The sequence below is a fragment of the Coccinella septempunctata genome, chromosome X (assembly GCF_907165205.1).
Source record: "Coccinella septempunctata chromosome X, icCocSept1.1, whole genome shotgun sequence".
NCBI lineage: Eukaryota > Metazoa > Arthropoda > Insecta > Coleoptera > Coccinellidae > Coccinella > Coccinella septempunctata.
Window position 1 is genome coordinate 21,237,141 of NC_058198.1, and position 21,326 is coordinate 21,258,466.

General features: G+C 35.0%; 2 protein-coding genes across 2 annotated transcripts; both read right to left on the reverse strand.

The window, feature by feature from the left end:
- Nucleotides 1-2,040: 2,040 nt before the first annotated feature.
- On the reverse strand, nt 2,041-3,929 carry LOC123322358. Its single transcript, XM_044910302.1, has 2 exons — nt 3,869-3,929; nt 2,041-2,780 (listed from the first exon to the last, which is right to left on the reverse strand). The coding sequence occupies exons 1-2, from the start codon at nt 3,927-3,929 to the stop codon at nt 2,353-2,355; spliced, it is 489 nt and encodes a 162-aa protein (XP_044766237.1). The 3' UTR covers nt 2,041-2,352.
- Nucleotides 3,930-20,390: 16,461 nt separating this feature from the next.
- Nucleotides 20,391-20,789, reverse strand: LOC123322359 (calcium/calmodulin-dependent protein kinase type II delta 1 chain-like). The gene has a single exon (XM_044910303.1). The coding sequence runs from the start codon at nt 20,787-20,789 to the stop codon at nt 20,391-20,393; it is 399 nt and encodes a 132-aa protein (XP_044766238.1).
- Between the last annotated feature and the right edge of the window lie 537 nt (nt 20,790-21,326).

Sequence of the window (21,326 nt, forward strand, 5' to 3'; positions counted from 1 at the left end):
TGTTGGACCTTCCTCTTTAATAATTATTTTTTCCTTCTCTAATTTATTTAACCTTTCTTTAAATATTTTCATAATTGCATTTGGAAACTTACGTGCTGCATGTACAGCAGGAGAAATATTCCAGTCTATCTTAATATTATATTTTCCAGGCATTTTTCCGATACCTTGAAACGAATCAGCAAACTCTTCCGTTGACTCTTCTTACTCCACACCAGCGACCAACTTAGCAATACCAATTTTTTCTATCGCCTCCAAACCTATAATACAAGGGGCATCACATTTTGTTATAAAGAACTCAAATCAATATGAATTGTTTCTGTATAAACAACTCAAATTAACACTAGTATTTCACTAGGTAGGAATTATCACCAAAATCCTCAATTAAAATACCAGGGGTCCAGATATCCTCCCTGATAAATACCTCTTGATCTGGCAACAATGGTTCCAGTTGTTTTGCACTGAAATCATGATGATATTTTTGATATATAATATTTGTCTTTCCAATAAGTTTTTTCTCTGATTACTATAATTATTATAATATGCATAGGATTGAGCTTTTTTCGCATTATTGGTAAAATTCCTCTAGTTTTTCTTCCATAAAATAGTTCAGATGGAGATAAAATATTGTGACTAATAGGATAATTTCTTATTTCTAAAAGTGCTAAATTCAAGTCTGTTTTGCTATTGATAAATTTGTTCATTGTATTTTTTATTGTCTGAATGGCCCTATCGACCATACCATTTTATTTAGGATAAAGCGGACTAGATGTATCGTGGTGAAAATCATAACTTTCTGAAAATTCTCTGAACAATGAATTCTTGAACTGAGGTCCATTATCACTATATACAATCAATGGAATTCCGTATTTGGAAAATACATACTTTAATATATTAACAATGGTAATTGATTTCGTAGAAAACAGTTGATGCACTTCAAAAAATTTCGAAAAATAATTTATATGAGCTGGGAAGTCTGCTGAAAGCAGTATCGAGAAGCCAGCAACAAGTTAATATAGATAAAGAATTCTTGAGTCAGAAGTTACCGGTGATTTTGAAGATCTTAAGACTAAAGAGAAGCATGCTTCTCAGCCTAAAGCTAAGAAACGGAAAAGAGACTAATCTGAAACTGACGATAAGGAATACAGATTGAAATTGTGGGAATATAAAAATGTTCTCTACGAACGGCCTTGTTCAATTCAGAGGGATCCATGCAAATTCTAAAATCACCTCCTTTTTTACCTACTACAACGAGAGAATTAACCCATTCTGTTGGACATTCCTCTTTAATAATTATTTTTTCCTTCTCTAATTTATTTAACCTTTCTTTAAATATTTTCATAATTGCATTTGGAAACTTACGTGCTGCATGTACAGCAGGAGAAACATTCCTGTCTATCTTAATATTATATTTTTCAGGCATTTTTCCGATACCTTGAAACGAATCAGCAAACTCTTCCGTTGACTCTTCTTTCTCCACACCAGCGACCAACTTAGCAATACCCATTTTTTCTATCGCCTCCAAACCTATAATACAAGGGGCATTACATTTTGTAATAAAGATCGTTAATCAATATGAATTGTTTCTGTATAAACAACTCAAATTAACACTAGTATTTCACTAGGTAGGAATTATCACCGAAATCTTCAATAAAAATACCAGGGGTCCAGATATCCTCCTTGATAAATACCTCTTGATCTGGCAACAATGGTTCCAGTTGTTTTGCACTGAAATCATGATAATATTTTTGATATATTTGTCTTTCCAATAAGTTTTTCTCTGATTACTATAATTAATATGCATAGGATTGAGCTTTTTTTGCATTATTGGTAAAATTCCTCTAGTTTTTCTTCCAAAAAATAGTTCAGATGGAGATAAAATATTGTGACTAATAGGATAATTTCTTATTTCTAAAAGTGCTAAATTCAAGTCTGTTTTGCTATTGATAAATTTGTTCATTGTATTTTTTATTGTCTGAATGGCCCTATCGACCATACCATTTGATTTGGGATCAAGCGGACTAGATGTATCGTGGTGAAAATCATAACTTTCTGAAAATTCTCTGAACAATGAATTCTGGAACTGAGGTCCATTATCACTATATACAATCAATGGAATTCCGTATTTGGAAAATACATTCTTCAAGATATTAACAATGGTAATTGATTTCGTGGAAAACAGTTGATGCACTTCAAAAAATTTCCAAAAATAATTTATATGAGCTGGGAAGTCTGCTGAAAGCAGTATCGAGAAGCCAGCAACAAGTTAATATAGATAAAGAATTCTTGAGTCAGAAGTTACCGGTGATTTTGAAGATCTTGAGACTGGAGAGAAGCATGCTTCTCAGCTTAAAGCTAAAAAACGGAAAAGAGATGAATCTGAAACTGACGATAAGGAATACAGATTGAAATTGTGGGAATATAAAAATGTTCTCTACGAATGGCCTTGTTCAATTCAGAGGGATCCATGCAAATTCTAAAATCACCTCCTTTTTTACCTACTACAACGAGAGAATTAACCCATTCTGTTGGACCTTCCTCTTTAATAATTATTTTTTCCTTCTCTAATTTATATAACCTTTCATTAAATATTTTCATAATTGCATTTGGAAACTTACGTGCTGCATATACAGCAGGAGAAACATTCCTGTCTATCCTAATATTATATTTTCCAGGCATTTTTCCGATACCTTGAAACGAATCAGCAAACTCTTCCGTTGACTCTTCTTTCTCCACACCAGCGACCAACTTAGCAATACCCATTTTTTCTATCGCCTCCAAACCTATAATACAAGGGACATTACATTTTGTAATAAAGAACTTTAATCAATATGAATTGTTTCTGTATAAACAACTCAAATTAACACTAGTATTTCACTAGGTAGGAATTAGCACCAAAATCTTCAATTAATATACCAGGGGTCCAGATATCCTCCCTGATAAATACCTCTTGATCTGGCAACAATGGTTCCAGTTGTTTTGCACTGAAATCATGATAATATTTTTGATATATTTGTCTTTCCAATAAGTTTTTTCTCTGATTACTATAATTAATATGCATAGGATTGAGCTTTTTTTGCATTATTGGTAAAATTCCTCTAGTTTTTCTTCCAAAAAATAGTTCAGATGGAGATAAAATATTGTGACTAATAGGATAATTTCTTATTTCTAAAAGTGCTAAATTTAAGTCTGTTTTGCTATTGATACATTTCTTCATTGTATTTTTTATTGTCTGAATGGCCCTATCGACCATACCATTTGATTTGGGATAAAGCGGACTAGATGTATCGTGGTGAAAATCATAACTTTCTGAAAATTCTCTGAACAATTCTTGAACTGAGGTCCATTATCACTATATACAATCAATGGAATTCCGTATTTGGAAAATACATTCTTTAAGATATTAACAATGGTAATTGATTTCGTAGAAAACAGTTGATGCACTTCAAAAAATTTCGAAAAATAATTTATATGAGCTGGGAAGTCTGCTGAAAGCAGTATCGAGTAGCCAGCAACAAGTTAATATAGATAAAGAATTCTTGAGTCAGAAATTACCGGTGATTTTGAAGATCTTGAGACTGGAGAGAAGCATGCTTCTCAGCCTAAAGCTAAAAAACGGAAAAGAGATTAATCTGAAACTGACGATAAGGAATACAGATTGAAATTGTGGGAATATAAAAATGTTCTCTACGAATGGCCTTGTTCAATTCAGAGGGATCCATGCAAGTTCTAAAATCACCTCCTTTTTTACCTACTACAACGAGAGAATTAACCCATTCTGTTGGACCTTCCTCTTTAATAATTATTTCTTCCTTCTCTAATTTATTTAACCTTTCTTTAAATTTTTTCATAATTGCATTTGGAAACTTACGTGCTGCATGTACAGCAGGAGAAACATTCCTGTCTATCTTAATATTATATTTTTCAGGCATTTTTCCGATACCTTGAAACGAATCAGCAAACTCTTCCGTTGACTCTTCTTTCTCCACACCAGCGACCAACTAAGCAATACCCATTTTTTCTATCGCCTCCAAACCTATAATACAAGGGGCATTACATTTTGTAATAAAGAACTTTAATCAATATGAATTGTTTCTGTATAAACAACTCAAATTAACACTAGTATTTCACTAGGTAGGAATTATCACCAAAATCTTCAATTAAAATACCAGGGGTCCAGATATCCTCCCTGATAAATACCTCTTGATCTGGCAACAATGGTTCCAGTTGTTTTGCACTGAAATCATGATAATATTTTTGACATATTTGTCTTTCCAATAAGTTTTTTCTCTGATTACTATAATTAATATGCATAGGATTGAGCTTTTTTTGCATTATTGGTAAAATTCCTCTAGTTTTTCTTCCAAAAAATAGTTCAGATGGAGATAAAATATTGTGACTAATAGGATAATTTCTTATTTCTAAAAGTGCTAAATTTAGGTCTGTTTTGCTATTGATACATTTCTTCATTGTATTTTTTATTGTCTGAATGGCCCTATCGACCATACCATTTGATTTGTGATAAAGCGGACTAGATGTATCGTGGTGAAAATCATAACTTTCTGAAAATTCTCTGAACAATGAATTCTTGAACTGAGGTCCATTATCACTATATACAATCAATGGAATTCCGTATTTGGAAAATACATACTTTAATATATTAACAATGGTAATTGATTTCGTAGAAAACAGTTGATGCACTTCAAAAAATTTCGAAAAATAATTTATATGAGCTGGGAAGTCTGCTGAAAGCAGTATCGAGAAGCCAGCAACAAGTTAATATAGATAAAGAATTCTTGAGTCAGAAGTTACCGGTGATTTTGAAGATCTTGAGACTGGAGAGAAGCATGCTTTTCAGCTTAAAGCTAAAAAACGGAAAAGAGATGAATCTGAAACTGACGATAAGGAATACAGATTGAAATTGTGGGAATATAAAAATGTTCTCTACGAATGGCCTTGTTCAATTCAGAGGGATCCATGCAAATTCTAAAATCACCTCCTTTTTTACCTACTACAACGAGAGAATTAACCCATTCTGTTGGACCTTCCTCTTTAATAATTATTTTTTCCTTCTCTAATTTATATAACCTTTCATTAAATATTTTCATAATTGCATTCGGAAACTTACGTGCTGCATATACAGCAGGAGAAACATTCCTGTCTATCCTAATATTATATTTTCCAGGCATTTTTCCGATACCTTGAAACGAATCAGCAAACTCTTCCGTTGACTCTTCTTACTCCACACCAGCGACCAACTTAGCAATACCCATTTTTTCTATCGCCTCCAAACCTATAATACAAGGGGCATTACATTTTGTAATAAAGAACTTTAATCAATATGAATTGTTTCTGTATAAACAACTCAAATTAACACTAGTATTTCACTAGGTAAGAATTATCACCGAAATCTTCAATTAAAATACCAGGGGTCCAGATATCCTCCCTGATAAATACCTCTTGATCTGGCAACAATGGTTCCAGTTGTTTTGCACTGAAATCATGATAATATTTTTGATATATTTGTCTTTCCAATAAGTTTTTTCTCTGATTACTATAATTAATATGCATAGGATTGAGCTTTTTTTGCATTATTGGTAAAATTCCTCTAGTTTTTCTTCCAAAAAATAGTTCAGATGGAGATAAAATATTGTGACTAATAGGATAATTTCTTATTTCTAAAAGTGCTAAATTTAAGTCTGTTTTGCTATTGATACATTTGTTCATTGTATTTTTTATTGTCTGAATGGCCCTATCGACCATACCATTTGATTTGGGATAAAGCGGACTAGATGTATCGTGGTGAAAATCATAACTTTCTGAAAATTCTCTGAACAATGAATTCTTGAACTGAGGTCCATTATCACTATATACAATCAATGGAATTCCGTATTTGGAAAATACATTCTTTAACCCTCTAATACCCAAGTCCGCCTTGAGACTGGTTGCATATAAGTGGATACAAAATTATTCTGCCCATGTCCGCCTTCAGTATAGGTTCATTTTGTGAGAACAGGTGTTAATGTAAATCAGTTAACTATTTGCGAAAAAAAGATGTAGATTACTTAAGCTAATTTGAAACTATACGGAAATAATTATAAAAAAGGAAAAAAAACTTGGGCATTAGAGGGTTAAGATATTAACAATGGTAATTGATTTCGTGGAAAACAGTTGATGCACTTCAAAAAATTTCGAAAAATAATTCATATGAGCTGGGAAGTCTGCTGAAAGCAGTATCGAGAAGCCAGCAACAAGTTAATATAGATAAAGAATTCTTGAGTCAGAAGTTACAGGTGATTTTGAAGATCTTGAGACTGGAGAGAAGCATGCTTCTCAGTTTAAAGCTAAAAAACGGAAAAGAGATGAATCTGAAACTGACGATAAGGAATACAGATTGAAATTGTGGGAATATAAAAATGTTCTCTACGAATGGCCTTGTTCAATTCAGAGGGATCCATGCAAATTCTAAAATCACCTGCTTTTTTACCTACTACAACGAGAGAATCAACCCATTCTGTTGGACCTTCCTCTTTAATGATTATTTTTTCCTTCTCTAATTTATTTAACCTTTCTTCAAATATTTTCATAATTGCATTTGGAAACTTACGTGCTGCATGTACAGCAGGAGAAACATTCCTGTCTATCTTAATATTATATTTTCCAGGTATTTTTCCGATACCTTGAAACGAATCAGCAAACTCTTCCGTTGACTCTTCTTTCTCCACACCAGCGACCAACTTAGCAATACCCATTTTTTCTGTCTCCTCCAAACCTATAATACAAGGGGCATTACATTTTGTAATAAAGAACTTTAATGAATATGAATTGTTTCTGTATAAACAACTCAAATTAACACTAGTATTTCACCAGGTAGGAATTATCACCAAAATCTTCAATTAAAATACCAGGGGTCCAGATATCCTCCCTGATAAATACCTCTTGATCTGGCAACAATGGTTCCAGTTGTTTTGCACTGAAATCATGCTAATATTTTTGATATATAATATTTGTCTTTCCAATAAGTTTTTTCTCTGATTACTATAATTAATATGCATAGGATTGAGCTTTTTTTGCATTATTGGTAAAATTCCTCTAGTTTTTTTTCCAAAAAATAGTTCAGATGGAGATAAAATATTGTGACTAATAGGATAATTTCTTATTTCTAAAAGTGCTAAATTTAAGTCTGTTTTGCTATTGATACATTTGTTCATTGTATTTTTTATTGTCTGAATGACCCTATCGACCATACCATTTGATTTGGGATAAAGCAGACTAGATGTATCGTGGTGGAAATCATAACTTTCTGAAAATTCTCTGAACAATGAATTCTTTTATTTATTTATTTAATACATAAGACTACAAATCATCATTAGAGTGATGTTCTAGTAGAATCATTAAATTTTGAATAAAATCAAATGAAATAAACAAACATTAGGCAAAATGTGTCATTGCAAAATCTTTAACAAATTTATTGAACAATTTGAGAGATTGTTTCCGTTTTACATGTTCAGGTATGTTGTTATATACCATTGCAGCCTGGTAGTAAGGTGAATTTCTGGCTCTATTTGTTCTGATATTATCTAGATGGAAATTGTTAATTTGTCTGGTATGGTAGTTGTGAATATTTAGTCTTTTTTTCGTTTCAGTGTTGAATTTTAGTAGGCCATGCTCGATTTTGTACATTAGTTTGCACTGCTCCACGAATTTTGTGATCTTCATGTTGGGTATCTTCAAGGTGTTATGTAACTCAGTTGTTGGGGTGTCATTTGGTAAATTGTATAGAGCCTTCAAAGCTCGATTTTGCAGTCTTTGAATTCTCTGTAAGTTATTGATTGATGTGTTGGACCATATACTAATCAGGTATGTAAGCACTGAATGAATATTCGAGTAATAAATGGACCTTCTTGCTTTTTCGCTGAGATAGGGACTGACTCTTCTCAATGCTCCAATCAAAGGTGTGAGTTTTCGTGACAAATAATCTATGTGCCCAGTCCATTCCAGTTTTGTATCGATTTTCAATCCAAGGTATGTGTGCAAATTTTTTTGGTTGATTTTTATTCCATTAAGTGTGATGTCAAGTGGCTTTGTGGGCTTATTTTTCTGACAGAAAAGGAGAGCAACTGTTTTGTCCACATTCAAGATGAGTCTATTGTCAGTCAGCCAATCCTGGAATTTCTTTAGATCAGTCTCGATGCGTTGCTGTAAATTGTCTAGATCCCTACCCTCGTAAAACAACGCAGTGTCATCAGCAAACATGTAGTAAAGTGCCTCCAATCCCACGGCTGCGAGATCTTCCACATACAAAAGATACAAAAGTGGACCGATCACTGATCCCTGGGGTACCCCTTTTAAAACCCTTTCCTCTGAGCTTCTTGTTGTTCCTAAGACTGTGTGATGTCTTCTGTTTTTCAAAAATGTTTTTATGAGGGAAAAGGCTTCTCTATTTATTCCCATGTTTTCAAGTTTTCTCAGCAGTAAATCGTGGTCAACCATGTCAAAAGCTTTTCGTAAGTCTATAAACACTACAACTACATAATTTCTACTATCTATGCTAGTACTTATTTTTTGGACTAGATCTGTTGTTGCTCCAAGGGTTGAGCTATTACTCTGAAAGCCATACTGATAGTCAGAGAAATTGAGGTATGAGCAAATTCTTTTTTTAATTACTGTTTCTATAAGTTTGGAGAATATTGAAGTGAGTGCTATAGGGCGGTAGTTGTTAGGGTTGGTCCTTTCTCCCTTTTTGAATATTGGTATTATTTTGCTTTCAAGACATTGTGACGGCATTGTCCCTGTTTTTAGAGAGTTGTTTATGAAATACAAGAGGTATTTGCTTATTACTGGATATAAAAATATCAAATCATTTGCTGTAATCAGGTCGTTCCCAGGAGAAGCATTTTTCTTAAAATTATGTAAAATTCCCTTCAGTTCGTCCTCTGTGCATTTTTTCAGATATATGGACCTATCAGAGCAGTTCAGCTCGATTTCATCTTCAATTGGGCCCCAGCTAGTGTCGGATTCGACATTTATGAAAAATTTATTCAATGTATCCGAAATTTCATTTGGATCTGTGTATTCTTCCCCATCGATTATCAATTTTTGGACGTTATTTTGTCTTTTATTACGTGTGTTAATTAATTCCTTTATAGTGCTCCATAGCTTTGTTGTACATGAGCTTGCATTCATAAATCTTTTACGAAAATATATTTGTTTTGATCTTCTGATTATTTTGAATACTGCCTTCTTGAGTTCAATGAATTTTTCCTTCAAGTTCATGTTTGTAGGGTGTTTTTTAAATTTTACATAAGCTTTATCCCTTTTCCGAACAATCTTCGCTATACTTCTATTGTACCATTGCTTATTTTCAATTTTTTTAAACGTTTTAAGGGTTGTTGCTTCTGTTTTAGCTTGCTTGATTATGCTTATAAAAGTTTCCCCATTGAATTCAGAGTCTAATTTTAAAGTTTTCATATTTTCTTCCACGATATTTTTGAATTTCGATTTATCCAATATTCTTGTAGTAACGGAATTTTTGCAATTTGTGGGTTTTGTGTTAGTTTCCAGTTTCACAACAATTTTTTTATGGTCAGATATAGGGGTGTCGTAAAGTTTATATGATCCGGTTAATTTTTGAGATAAAATAATATGATCAATATTTGTCTTTGATTTTTTTTGTACCCTAGTATAGTGTTTGGTATTTAAAAATTTGTAAGAATTAGATTTAACGATTTCTTTGTAATTAGTTGTCATATTATTATGCTTCTTGATATCTATGTTTATATCCCCTATGATGATGCTATTTCTTCCACTCAGAAGTTGTTCAATCAAGGGAAAGAAATGTTCAATCCGATTTTTTTGGGATCTGTATATTGAGTATAGATTCAGTTTATATCTATTCATTCTTACGCCTACAAAGTTCATAAAACGGTCTTGGTAACTATATATCTCTTCATGTTCAATATTATTTCTTATGAATATTGCTGTGCCTCCTCCCCTAGTATTCCTACAACTGAAGTGTCCTGTATAACCCCCAAATTTAAAAAATCTACAATCGTCTTCGTACAGCCAGGTTTCTGTTAGTATTAGAATTTCTGGATAGTTTTTTTTTTTTATTTAAAGTTTATTGTGCTTCGATTTCTCAGATCATTAGCACTATACGGAACAGTTACATTTCATTTACATATATGTGAAATATATATATAATAGAGTATTCAACAAAAGAGAACTATAAGATAGAATAAAAGATCTAGATTGAATCGATCAAATTTGTATATTGAAGAAATTTGATTGTAGCTTCCAGTTTGTCAGCTTCTGGTCCTAGTGCCTGTTGTAGGGAGTTCATCATACCAGCTTGTTCTCGTTGGAGTTCATAATTGGGGCAGTCTATCAGAATATGGTCGACGGTAATAATTTGATCACATTCGGTGCATACTGGAGCATTCTCTCTGTTAAGCTTATAAGCGTGTGTGAGCCTGGTATAGCCTAGTCGTAATCGTGATATTTTGACTTGGTCAAGGCGGTTATTGGGAAGAGTCATCATTTTGAGTGGATTAGGTTTAATCTGTTTCAGGAACGTACTTTTTTGCTGCCATTCTGATCTCCACAAGCCTTCAACACTACATGTTGCGGTAATTTTTAGATCTTCCTTGGTTTGGGCGCTAAGCATTCTATCTACATTCCTTGATGACCATTTTGCTGCTGCGTCTGCTTGTGTATTTCCATCAATTCCAGTATGCGATGGAGTGTAAATGAAAGTGATATTTATACTTAGATTCTCTAGTTGTTGACGTTGGTGATTTATTTCATTTACCAGAGCATTGTCTGTATATATTTTCTGAAGGGAGCGTATCGCTGATAGAGAATCAGTACAGAGACAGTAGTACCTAGCAGGGGTTTCTTCTTTCAAAATAAAGAGGAGAGCTTGATTTATAGCCATCAGTTCACCAGTGAATATTGAAGTTTCTCCAATACAGAACATCTTCACTATAGTTGGGGTAACCACTGATAGGCCAATATTGTTATTGGCACCATTTTTGGAAGCATCAGTATATAAAAAGATGTTTTCCTTGTATTTGTCTAAGTATCCTGCGAATGTTTTCTGTATTATAGAAAAGTGTATTTCATTCTTTTTGAATTCAGAAAGTTCCAGTTCAACTTTGGGGTTTCTTATCGTCCAAGGTGTTGTATAAGAAACTGACTTCATTATGTCAGGGATTTCATAATATAAATTCGTCACAATTTTTTTGAGTCTTTCGTGAAATGGTGGAATTATGTTCGGGTTTGCAGCATATAACGATGTAAAACGAGTTGACTTTATGATAGAATTATTGCAGTGTTTTGGGTTAGATAGTATTTTCCCTGCATACACGATGGAGGCTATTTGTATCCTGTAGTTAAGAGGCATTTCACCTAGTAGGGCCCAAAGAGGGAAGGTGGGGGTTGTAGGGAATGCACCTACGACGATCCGCAAAGCTTTGCTCTGTATAATCTCAAGAGATTTGAAGTAACTTTTTCTTGCTGTAGAGTGGGCCAATATTCCGTATTCGATTTTAGTACGTATTAAGCATCTATATATTCTTAAAAGACAATTAAGGTCTGCTCCCCAATGTTGTTTTCCCAGGATTTTCAGTAAGTTTAGGTCCTTGTTACAACTTTTCTTGATACTTTCAAAGTGATTCCTCCAGTTCAATTTGCTATCAAAATGGACTCCAAGGTATTTAATATTGTCGGTAAATTGAAGTTCTTTCTCTCCCAAGGTGAGAATTGGATAGGGTATTTTTTTTCGAGTGAATACAATGCATTGAGTTTTTTCTGGTGAAAACTGGAATCCACTTGTGTCAGTCCAAGAAAGTAGAGAGTCCAAAGATTCTTGCAGAAATTTAATAAGCAGATTTATATCAGGTCCTTTTGAGAAGAATGCCAGATCGTCTGCAAATATCAGCGCTTTTACAGGTAACTTGAAGAAGGTCATTATGTCGTTGACTGCTATTAAAAAAGTGTCGTGCTGAGTACGCTTCCTTGGGGGACTCCATTCGCTTGTACCCTTGGGGTTGATATACAGCCACCCAAGCAGACTCTGAATATACGGTCTTTCAGAAAATTTTCGATGAAGCTCAGAATATTTCCTTTTATTTTCCATTCGCGTAGAGTCTTCACTATTTTGTGCTTCCAAACCATTTCAAATGCTTTGTGTAGATCCATGAAGACGGCAACTAAAAGATGTTTGTTCGCGAATGCTTCATGTATCTCAGATTCTAAATAAACGATATTATCTAATGTTGATCTTTGTTTTCTGAATCCATTTTGAAATGGTGATAACAAATCGTGTTTTTCTAAATACCACTGTAGACGTTTATTGATGATTCTTTCCAGTATTTTGCACATAGTACAGGTTAGTGAAATCGGTCTGAATGATTTAGGATCATTTTTATTCTTATTCGGTTTTAGAATTGGGATGATTGTAGCTTCTCTCCAAGTTTCTGGAAACACCTTTTCTTGAAAGATTTTATTATATATATCAAGTAATAATGATTTTCCTATTTTCGGTAAATTTCTAAGGAAAGCATAAGGTAAATTATCATGTCCGGGGCTGGAATCAGGGGTTTGTCCTAATGTGTCTTCTAGTTCCTCATATGTGATTTGCGAGTTCAATTGATTATCCACATCATCTTCACAATTATATGGTTGGTGTTCCTCTTTTTGTTTATGTTCTAGAAATGCCTCCCTGTAGTTGGAGTCGCTAGAGTTACTTTCATAGATGTCTGCAAATTTTTCCGCAATTTCTTCTTTGTTGGATATGACTTTATCGTCAGATATTATATAGGGAATGTCATTGGATACAGCGTTGCTCCTTAATTGTTTGACTTTCCTCCATACCTCCGATGATTTGGTATTAGTAGTGATAGAGGAAACATAGTTTTTCCAGGAGTTTTTTTTGCTTTCTTTAATTATATGGCGAGCTTTAGCTCGTAATTTTTTATATTCTATAAGGTTCTCTACTGTAAAATATCTCTTCAGTTTGTTGAAAGCATGCTTGCTATCCTTAGTTGCTGATTTACATCTTTCGTTCCACCAGGGAACTCTGCGTTTTCTGTTACCTGACCAAGATAGCTTCGGAATCGACTCGTTTGCTGCTTGATTTAGGAGCATAGTGAATTGAGTGATGACATCTTTGATGTTTGCCTTGGGATCAACTGAAGTTATGTGAGCCTCAATGTAGTAAGCATACCTGGTCCAGTCCGCAGAACTCAGATTCCACTTATTAAAGCTCTGTGGTGGTGCGTCAGGAATATTTTTCTGGATTCCAATTTTTAGAGGGATATGATCACTACCGTGTAAGTCATCGAAGGGTTCCCAACTCAGAATGTGTTCTATCGTTGGTTCGCACATTGTAATGTCAATTGCAGAGAATTCGGCAGTGATAGGATTGAACCTTGTACCTATTCCAGTGTTCAAAAGAATGAAGTTATTGTTATCTATGAAAGACTCCAGCTGATTACCTCTTTTGTCTGTTGCAGTGGAGCCCCATATAATATTATGGGCGTTGAAGTCGCCAAGCATTATATGAGGTTTTTTGTTTGTTATCAGATTTTGTAGATCTGCTGACGAAAATGCTTGGCTGTTTGGTATATATAGGTTCATAATTCTGAGTTTCCTCTCGTAATATTGTATTTCAACGTGAACAGCCTCAAGTCTAGTCGTGAGGGGGATATCTGCTGATGTGAAAGACTCCTTGACATATACGGCCACCCCACCGCTAGCACGAGTTGATACTCTATTTTTGTAAAAGCACTGATATCCTTTAAGAGTGAAGTGATAATCGTTTTTAAAGTTGGTCTCTTGTAAGCAAATCACATCTGGAGAGACATTTTTAACAATAAGTTGTAGTTCTTCATATTGGGTTTTAAACCCATTAAGGTTCCACTGAAGGATGAATTGTTTTTATAGAGTGGTGTTGAGATCTGATAAGTTGCTGTCACTGTCCGAGCTTGTAGGCTGTGTCAGTTGGGGGATATTTAGCTGTGTTCTGATTTTCCGTTGTATCCTTGTTATTCGATTTTTGAGACTTCTATGTGTACAATGAGGGTATATTGACGCTAACATTTCAAGTAGTGCTGGTATATCATTCGTAAACTCTTGAGCTATACTCACTGGGTCACTGGATCCAAAGGAGTTTCGCAGGAAGCTGCAGATTTGATTGAAATTTAAAATAAACTGTGAGCTGCTGTCATCTAAGAGTTTCTGGATAGGTTCCATTTGATCTTCGAAGGTTGCTTTTTCGCTACATACTTTGTTTCTCTTATGCTTGTTTGGTTTAGTAAAATCTACTTGATGGATATTCTGGTCCGGTGTACTGGGTGTAATTGGTGTGGATGGGGGTCTCTTGTAACTTTTGGAGTGGTGAGAGGGCTGCTCTTCTTGTGTCATATCTAGGTTTAGTTCAGCAGGGTCTTCGTTAGTGTGGTATGGTGTATGGAACGTTTCTGTCAAGTCCATTGTTTCTTCCCTCGTCTGTTGATTTGATGTCGTGAGGAGGTCATCGTCAGCTGTATCTGTATTTGGTTGGCTTGAAATGGGGCAGTTTTTAGCTATATGGCCAGGCTGTTTGCAGTTAAAACATGTTACTGCGTCAAAACTTAGAAAAATACGTTGCGATATATCATCGTGGTTTATATCTATGAAATCAGGAAGTTCGATAGCATCATTAGGGAATACATATAATTGGCGGCGAAAACTTAAGATGTGTGAAAATTCCTCCCCTGGTATGCCTGCTCTCAAGAAGTTCATAGGTGAGGCGAGTTTATATCCAATTCTCTGTATTTCCGTTTCAAGAACATCATGTGGAATGCACAGATTAACATTGGAGAGTATTATACGTTTTGCTGGGGTGACCAATCTTCTTACTCCTACGTCATTGCCTTGGATTTCAAGAGTATCGTTTGCTGTTATTTTATCAACTAATTCTTTGCTGCTTAGATAAACGCATATTCTGTTATTAGATATCTTAGATATGGCTATAATATTTTTTGCATCCACTATATTTGCAACAGCTCTTGCGTAATCCACTTTATTCAACTCATTTATATGATTCAGGATGATTGCTTGGTCTTTTTTAGGGAACTGAGAATTTTTTAAGACTTGTGAAAATTTTTTACTTGTTTCTACATTTTTCGATGCACCCCTGTACTCAGAAGTGGACATCGTGTTATTCGCCATCGGATGACTCATCAATGTGATGAGATAACGTTGTATCAGGTGTGATCAGATAAGAAGATTGAATTCAACATCTTAAGAATTCCAGATGTTATATAGATAAGACGGTTTATTGATTTTCCACCTATTCAAAGAGTGAAAAATATAAAATAAACTCAGATACTTTTCCAAATTATACAATCAGGAGGTAGAGGAATACTTTTCAATCTTCCCACGCCTTGGAGGTTCAGTTTTAGCACTAGGCACTCAAAACTGCGAAGAGATTTGTTGATTTATTAAGTGAACACTTCAACACACATGTGTACCCTATGAACGCTTGCGATTTACTGATTCTGGATAGTTGTGCTTGCAAATGTAATAATTTAAGTTTTCGTGTTTGTATTTGGTTTTTAAAGATCTTATGTTTAGATAGAGAATTGTAATTAGTTTTTTGTTCCAGTACCATTTAATGATTTTTTCTTTGTTTCTTGGGTTCTCAGTTCATTCAATTGTGACTCTTTATTGATAGGAAGAATTTTACTCGTTTCGGTTTTTCTAAGGTAAACTTTTTCTTCATTAGTCCAAACGAATTTATAATTGAATTGCTTCCGGAACTCTCTAGCTTCTTTAAAAAGGTATTGATTTTCCCTGGTTAGTTCATGATTGATATATAGAGTATTGTCTTCTAGTAAACCAATTTTTTTTGTATTCAAAGTTGTTTTACGTTTTTCACTCATCACAGTTTTTTTGTCTTCGTAATTTTTGAAAGTTATCTTAATCCTAGGTTTTTCTTTATGACCAATTTTTCTACATTCGACATCATCCCTGCTTATATCCTTCTTGAGGAGTTGAATTGTTTTCAATGCTAGTGTTCTCATTTCTTCGTCTGTTTCAATTTTCTTCTCGAATCCGGATATGATTATATTGTTTTTCAGTAATTTTTGTTTCTCATCACTTTTCTCAATTTTGAAATTTTCGAGTTGTTTTTTGAATTCAATATTTTGTTTTTTCAATTCTTCAACTTCCTGTTTAATTTTTGTGACCTCTTGTGTTTGATTGTTTATAGTGCGCCAGATTAAATCCAATTTTTCGGCAATATCCTCAAGTGTTGTGCTTTTTTTACGATTTTTCCTTGCACTCGCCGTATCGTCGGATTCTTCATCATCTTCAGAGTCTGAGTCCAAACCTGTCGATGTTTCCTCCCCTGTTTCACAGTCTTGACACCTGGTACAGTACCAATCCAATTTACCATCTTTCACCTCTTTCAGTTCTTCCTTTTCTAATTTAGTGCATTGTTCATGGAAATATTGCTGGCATATGCCCACACATGGAATTTTGAATTTTGATTTGGGAATTCCCTTCTTGCATTCGCCACATTGGAGTTCCCTTTTTATCGTTGTCTTCTTGTGTTTGGTTTTTTTCTTGGTATTTTTATCTCCCATGTTTACTCTTTTTCCAAGGTAATGAAATTACGCAGGAAACTCGCGTGAACTATTATAATTCTCTTGAATATCGTTTTTGTTTGATTGTTAGATTGTTGAAGTGTGGGATACTATATCCTATTTTTACTTATGAAACGATTTTCGGATTTGATTCACTCGAATTTTCAGAATTTTTACTCTCTAATCTGCTGACACATTCAAACCACATGCGTTCACTTCGAAGGATCGCGTTCTTGAACTGAGGTCCATTATCACTATATACAATCAATGGAATTCCGTATTTGGAAAATACATTCTTCAAGATATTAACAATGGTAATTGATTTCGTGGAAAACAGTTGATGCACTTCAAAAAATTTCCAAAAATAATTTATATGAGCTGGGAAGTCTGCTGAAAGCAGTATCGAGAAGCCAGCAACAAGTTAATATAGATAAAGAATTCTTGAGTCAGAAGTTACCGGTGATTTTGAAGATCTTGAGACTGGAGAGAAGCATGCTTCTCAGCTTAAAGCTAAAAAACGGAAAAGAGATGAATCTGAAACTGACGATAAGGAATACAGATTGAAATTGTGGGAATATAAAAATGTTCTCTACGAATGGCCTTGTTCAATTCAGAGGGATCCATGCAAATTCTAAAATCACCTCCTTTTTTACCTACTACAACGAGAGAATCAACCCATTCTGTTGGACCTTCCTCTTTAATAATTATTTTTTCCTTCTCTAATTTATTTAACCTTTCTTTAAATATTTTCATAATTGCATTTGGAAACTTACGTGCTGCATGTACAGCAGGAGAAACATTCCTGTCTATCTAAATATTATATTTTCCAGGCATTTTTCCGATACCTTGAAACGAATCAGCAAACTCTTCCGTTGACTCTTCTTTCTCCACACCAGCGACCAACTTAGCAATACCCATTTTTTCTGTCGCCTCCAAAGCTATAATACAAGGGGCATTACATTTTGTGATAAAGAACTTTAATGAATATGAATTGTTTCTGTATAAACAACTCAAATTAACACTAGTATTTCACTAGGTAGGAATTATCACCAAATTCTTCAATTAAAATACCAGGGGTCCAGATATCCTCCCTGATAAATACCTCTTGATCTGGCAACAATGGTTCCAGTTGTTTTGCACTGAAATCATGATAATATTTTTGATATATAATATTTGTCTTTCCAATAAGTTTTTTCTCTGATTACTATAATAAATATGCATAGGATTGAGCTTTTTTTGCATTATTGGTAAAATTCCTCTAGTTTTTCTTCCAAAAAATAGTTCAGATGAAGATAAAATATTGTGACTAATAGGATAATTTCTTATTTCTAAAAGTGTTAAATTTAAGTCTGTTTTGCTATTGATACATTTCTTCATTGTATTTTTTATTGTCTGAATGGCCCTATCGACCATACCATTTGATTTGTGATAAAGCGGACTAGATGTATCGTGGTGAAAATCATAACTTTCTGAAAATTCTCTGAACAATGAATTCTTGAAATGAGGTCCATTATCACTATATACAATCAATGGAAATCCGTATTTGGAAAATACATTCTTTAAGATATTAACAATGGTAATTGATTTCGTAGAAAACAGTTGATGCACTTCAAAAAATTTCGAAAAATAATTTATATGAGCTGGGAAGTCTGCTGAAAGCAGTATCGAGAAGCCAGCAACAAGTTAATATAGATAAAGAATTCTTGAGTCAGAAGTTACCGGTGATTTTGAAGATCTTGAGACTGGAGAGAAGCATGCTTTTCAGCTTAAAGCTAAAAAACGGTGAAGAGATGAATCTGAAACTGACGATAAGGAATACAGATTGAAATTGTGGGAATATAAAAATGTTCTCTACGAATGGCCTTGTTCAATTCAGAGGGATCCATGCAAATTCTAAAATCACCTCCTTTTTTACCTACTACAACGAGAGAATTAACCCATTCTGTTGGACCTTCCTCTTTAATAATTATTTTTTCCTTCTCTAATTTATTTAACCTTTCTTTAAATTTTTTCATAATTGCATTTGGAAACTTACGTGCTGCATGTACAGCAGGAGAAACATTCCTGTCTATCTTAATATTATATTTTCCAGGCATTTTTTCGATACCTTGAAACGAATCAGCAAACTCTTCCGTTGACTCTTCTTTCTCCACACCAGCGACCAACTTAGCAATACCCATTTTTTCTATCGCCTCCAAACCTATAATACAAGGGGCATTACATTTTGTAATAAAGAACTTTAATGAATATGAATTGTTTCTGTATAAACAACTCAAATTAACACTAGTATTTCACTAGGTAGGAATTATCACCAAAATCTTCAATTAAAATACCAGGGGTCCAGATATCCTCCCTGATAATTACCTCTTGATATGGTAACAATGGTTCCAGTTGTTTTGCACTGAAATCATGATAATATTTTTGATATATTTGTCTTTCCAATAAGTTTTGTTCTCTGATTACTATAATTATTATAATATGCATAGGATTGAGCTTTTTTCGCATTATTGGTAAAATTCCTCTAGTTTTTCTTCCAAAAAATATAATAGTTCAGATGGAGATAAAATATTGTGACTAATAGGATAATTTCTTATTTCTAAAAGTGCTAAATTTAAATCTGTTTTGCTCTTGATACATTCCTTCATTGTATTTTCTATTGTCTGAATGGCCCTATCGACCATACCATTTGATTTGGGATAAAGCGGACTAGATGTATCGTAGTGAAAATCATAACTTTCTGAAAATTCTCTGAACAATGAATTCTTGAACTGAGGTCCATTATCACTATATACAATCAATGGAATTCCGTATTTGGAAAATACATTCTTTAAGATATTAACAATGGTAATTGATTTCGTAGAAAACAGTTGATGCACTTCAAAAAATTTCGAAAAATAATCTATTAATATAAGATATGATGTATCATTCAAGTCAAACAAATCCAATCCTATTTTCTCCCAAGGAAATGCTGGAACCTGGTGTGGAGAAAGTGGCTGCTTCTGATTATTCCTTGAATAACGCATGCATGTTTCACAAGATCCGACAAGATTTTCTATATCGCGATTAATTCCGATCCAATATACAACATCTTTTGCTCTCAATCTCTATCAAAGATAAGGGCAAAGGAAATGGATGAAGAGGGTGTGTCTGAAGAGGAAGAAGATGAAACAGAAGTGAATATGGGGAATGACTCTGATTCGAATCTGGACTCTTCAGATGAATCAGATGCAGATAAACATTCAGGCTGAAATGGAAAGAAAATCTTGCTAAAAAGGCACAAGAGGCTTTCTTAGAGAGACAAAGTATATCCAAAAATTGGATGAAATTAGTTTATGGGGTTTTCGAGCTGAAGACTGAGAGAATTCAAGAAGATTCAACAGATGTGAGAAAAAAATAACTATGAGCTGGGAAGTCTACTGAAAGCAGTATCGAGAAGCCAGCAACAAGTTATTATAGATAAAGAATTCTTGAGTCAGAAGTTACAGGTGAGAGAATTCAAGAAGATTCAACAGATGTGCCGGTTTAATCAATTCACTCCGCGGAACTGAGCAAATAATGCACTCAGGAACGAACAAATTTACAGTTTCGTTACAGTTAGTATTTTCTTGACTTCTCTCCATTCTATGTACGGAGGACCTCATGGCTTGTCTAAGTCTGGCTTCACCCAGATGCGGCGGACGGTACCGGACGGGAACCTAAAGCGGTGACGAGCTCGTGGACCGCCCCTGCCTTCCGACAGGAGCGCCCTCACTTTCCGCTTTAGGCTCCGGGTCCACTCTGGGGGTTGCGGTGCGGTGGCGGTGCCGTGGCCACGTCCATGGCCACGAGCCCTAAAGCGCACAGGTCCACCGCGGTGTTGTACGGTTCCCGGCGGAGTTGTTTCGGACTCCAATACATCGGAGTGCCAGCCAACTCTGTCAGGAGTGGTCGGCACGGTGTTATTTGCTCGGCCACTCCAAAGTCGGCTAGCATAAACGGAGCCCCCTGTCTCAGTACATTGCCGGGTTTCAGATCCCGGTGGACCACGCTCTGCCGATGGCATTCTGCGAGGCCCACAGCGATTTGGCGGACCACCCGGAAGAAGGACGAGGGGCTCCTCCTCGGACCCTCGCGGGCGAGGAAGGTCCCCAAATCCTCCTCACATAATGGCAAGACCATGTAAAGGAACGGGGCTCCACCAATGTCTCGATGAGCGGTAATACGTGACGGTGGTCAAAGAGGCCCATGAATTCCGCTTCCTGGCGGCTAACGGATCCAGGCGGACCTCCTTGACGGCTCGACGTTGGTCCTCTTGACCACGTTCCCTGGCACTATAAACGCGGCCAAAGCCGCCTTCCCCCAGAATGGCCTCTAAACAGTATTTCTCCATCCTGTAACGGTAATCAATATTAGTACAAATATTCATAGACAGCACGGTTCTGGCTGGTCCGGGTGCCGCATCCTCATTTAGTAAAAAAAATTTTGTTTCTCTAAAGGCCGGGCAACTTGCGATGCACCGAGACGAACAAATTTACAACCCGGCATGGGGCCACTTCCAACGTCTTCTTTAACGGGTGAGTCAACGGTGAAACGACATCGGAAAAGTTCTTTATAAAACGGCGGTACCATCTAGCAACTCCCAAAAAACGACGCAATTCACGGATGGTTTTCGGCACAGGGAATGCTACTATAGAGGAAACTTTATCCGGGTCAAAA

Coding starts and splice junctions, on each gene's coding strand:
- LOC123322358 (XM_044910302.1), bottom strand. CDS start 3,929: ATGCCTGAAAAATATAATATTAAGATAGACAGGAATGTTTCTCCTGCT. Junction 2,781..3,868: donor TCCTGCTGTACATGCAGCAC/GTAAGTTTCCAA, acceptor CTTGTATTATAG/GTTTGGAGGCGATAGAAAAA.
- LOC123322359 (XM_044910303.1), bottom strand. CDS start 20,789: ATGGTCTTGCCATTATGTGAGGAGGATTTGGGGACCTTCCTCGCCCGC.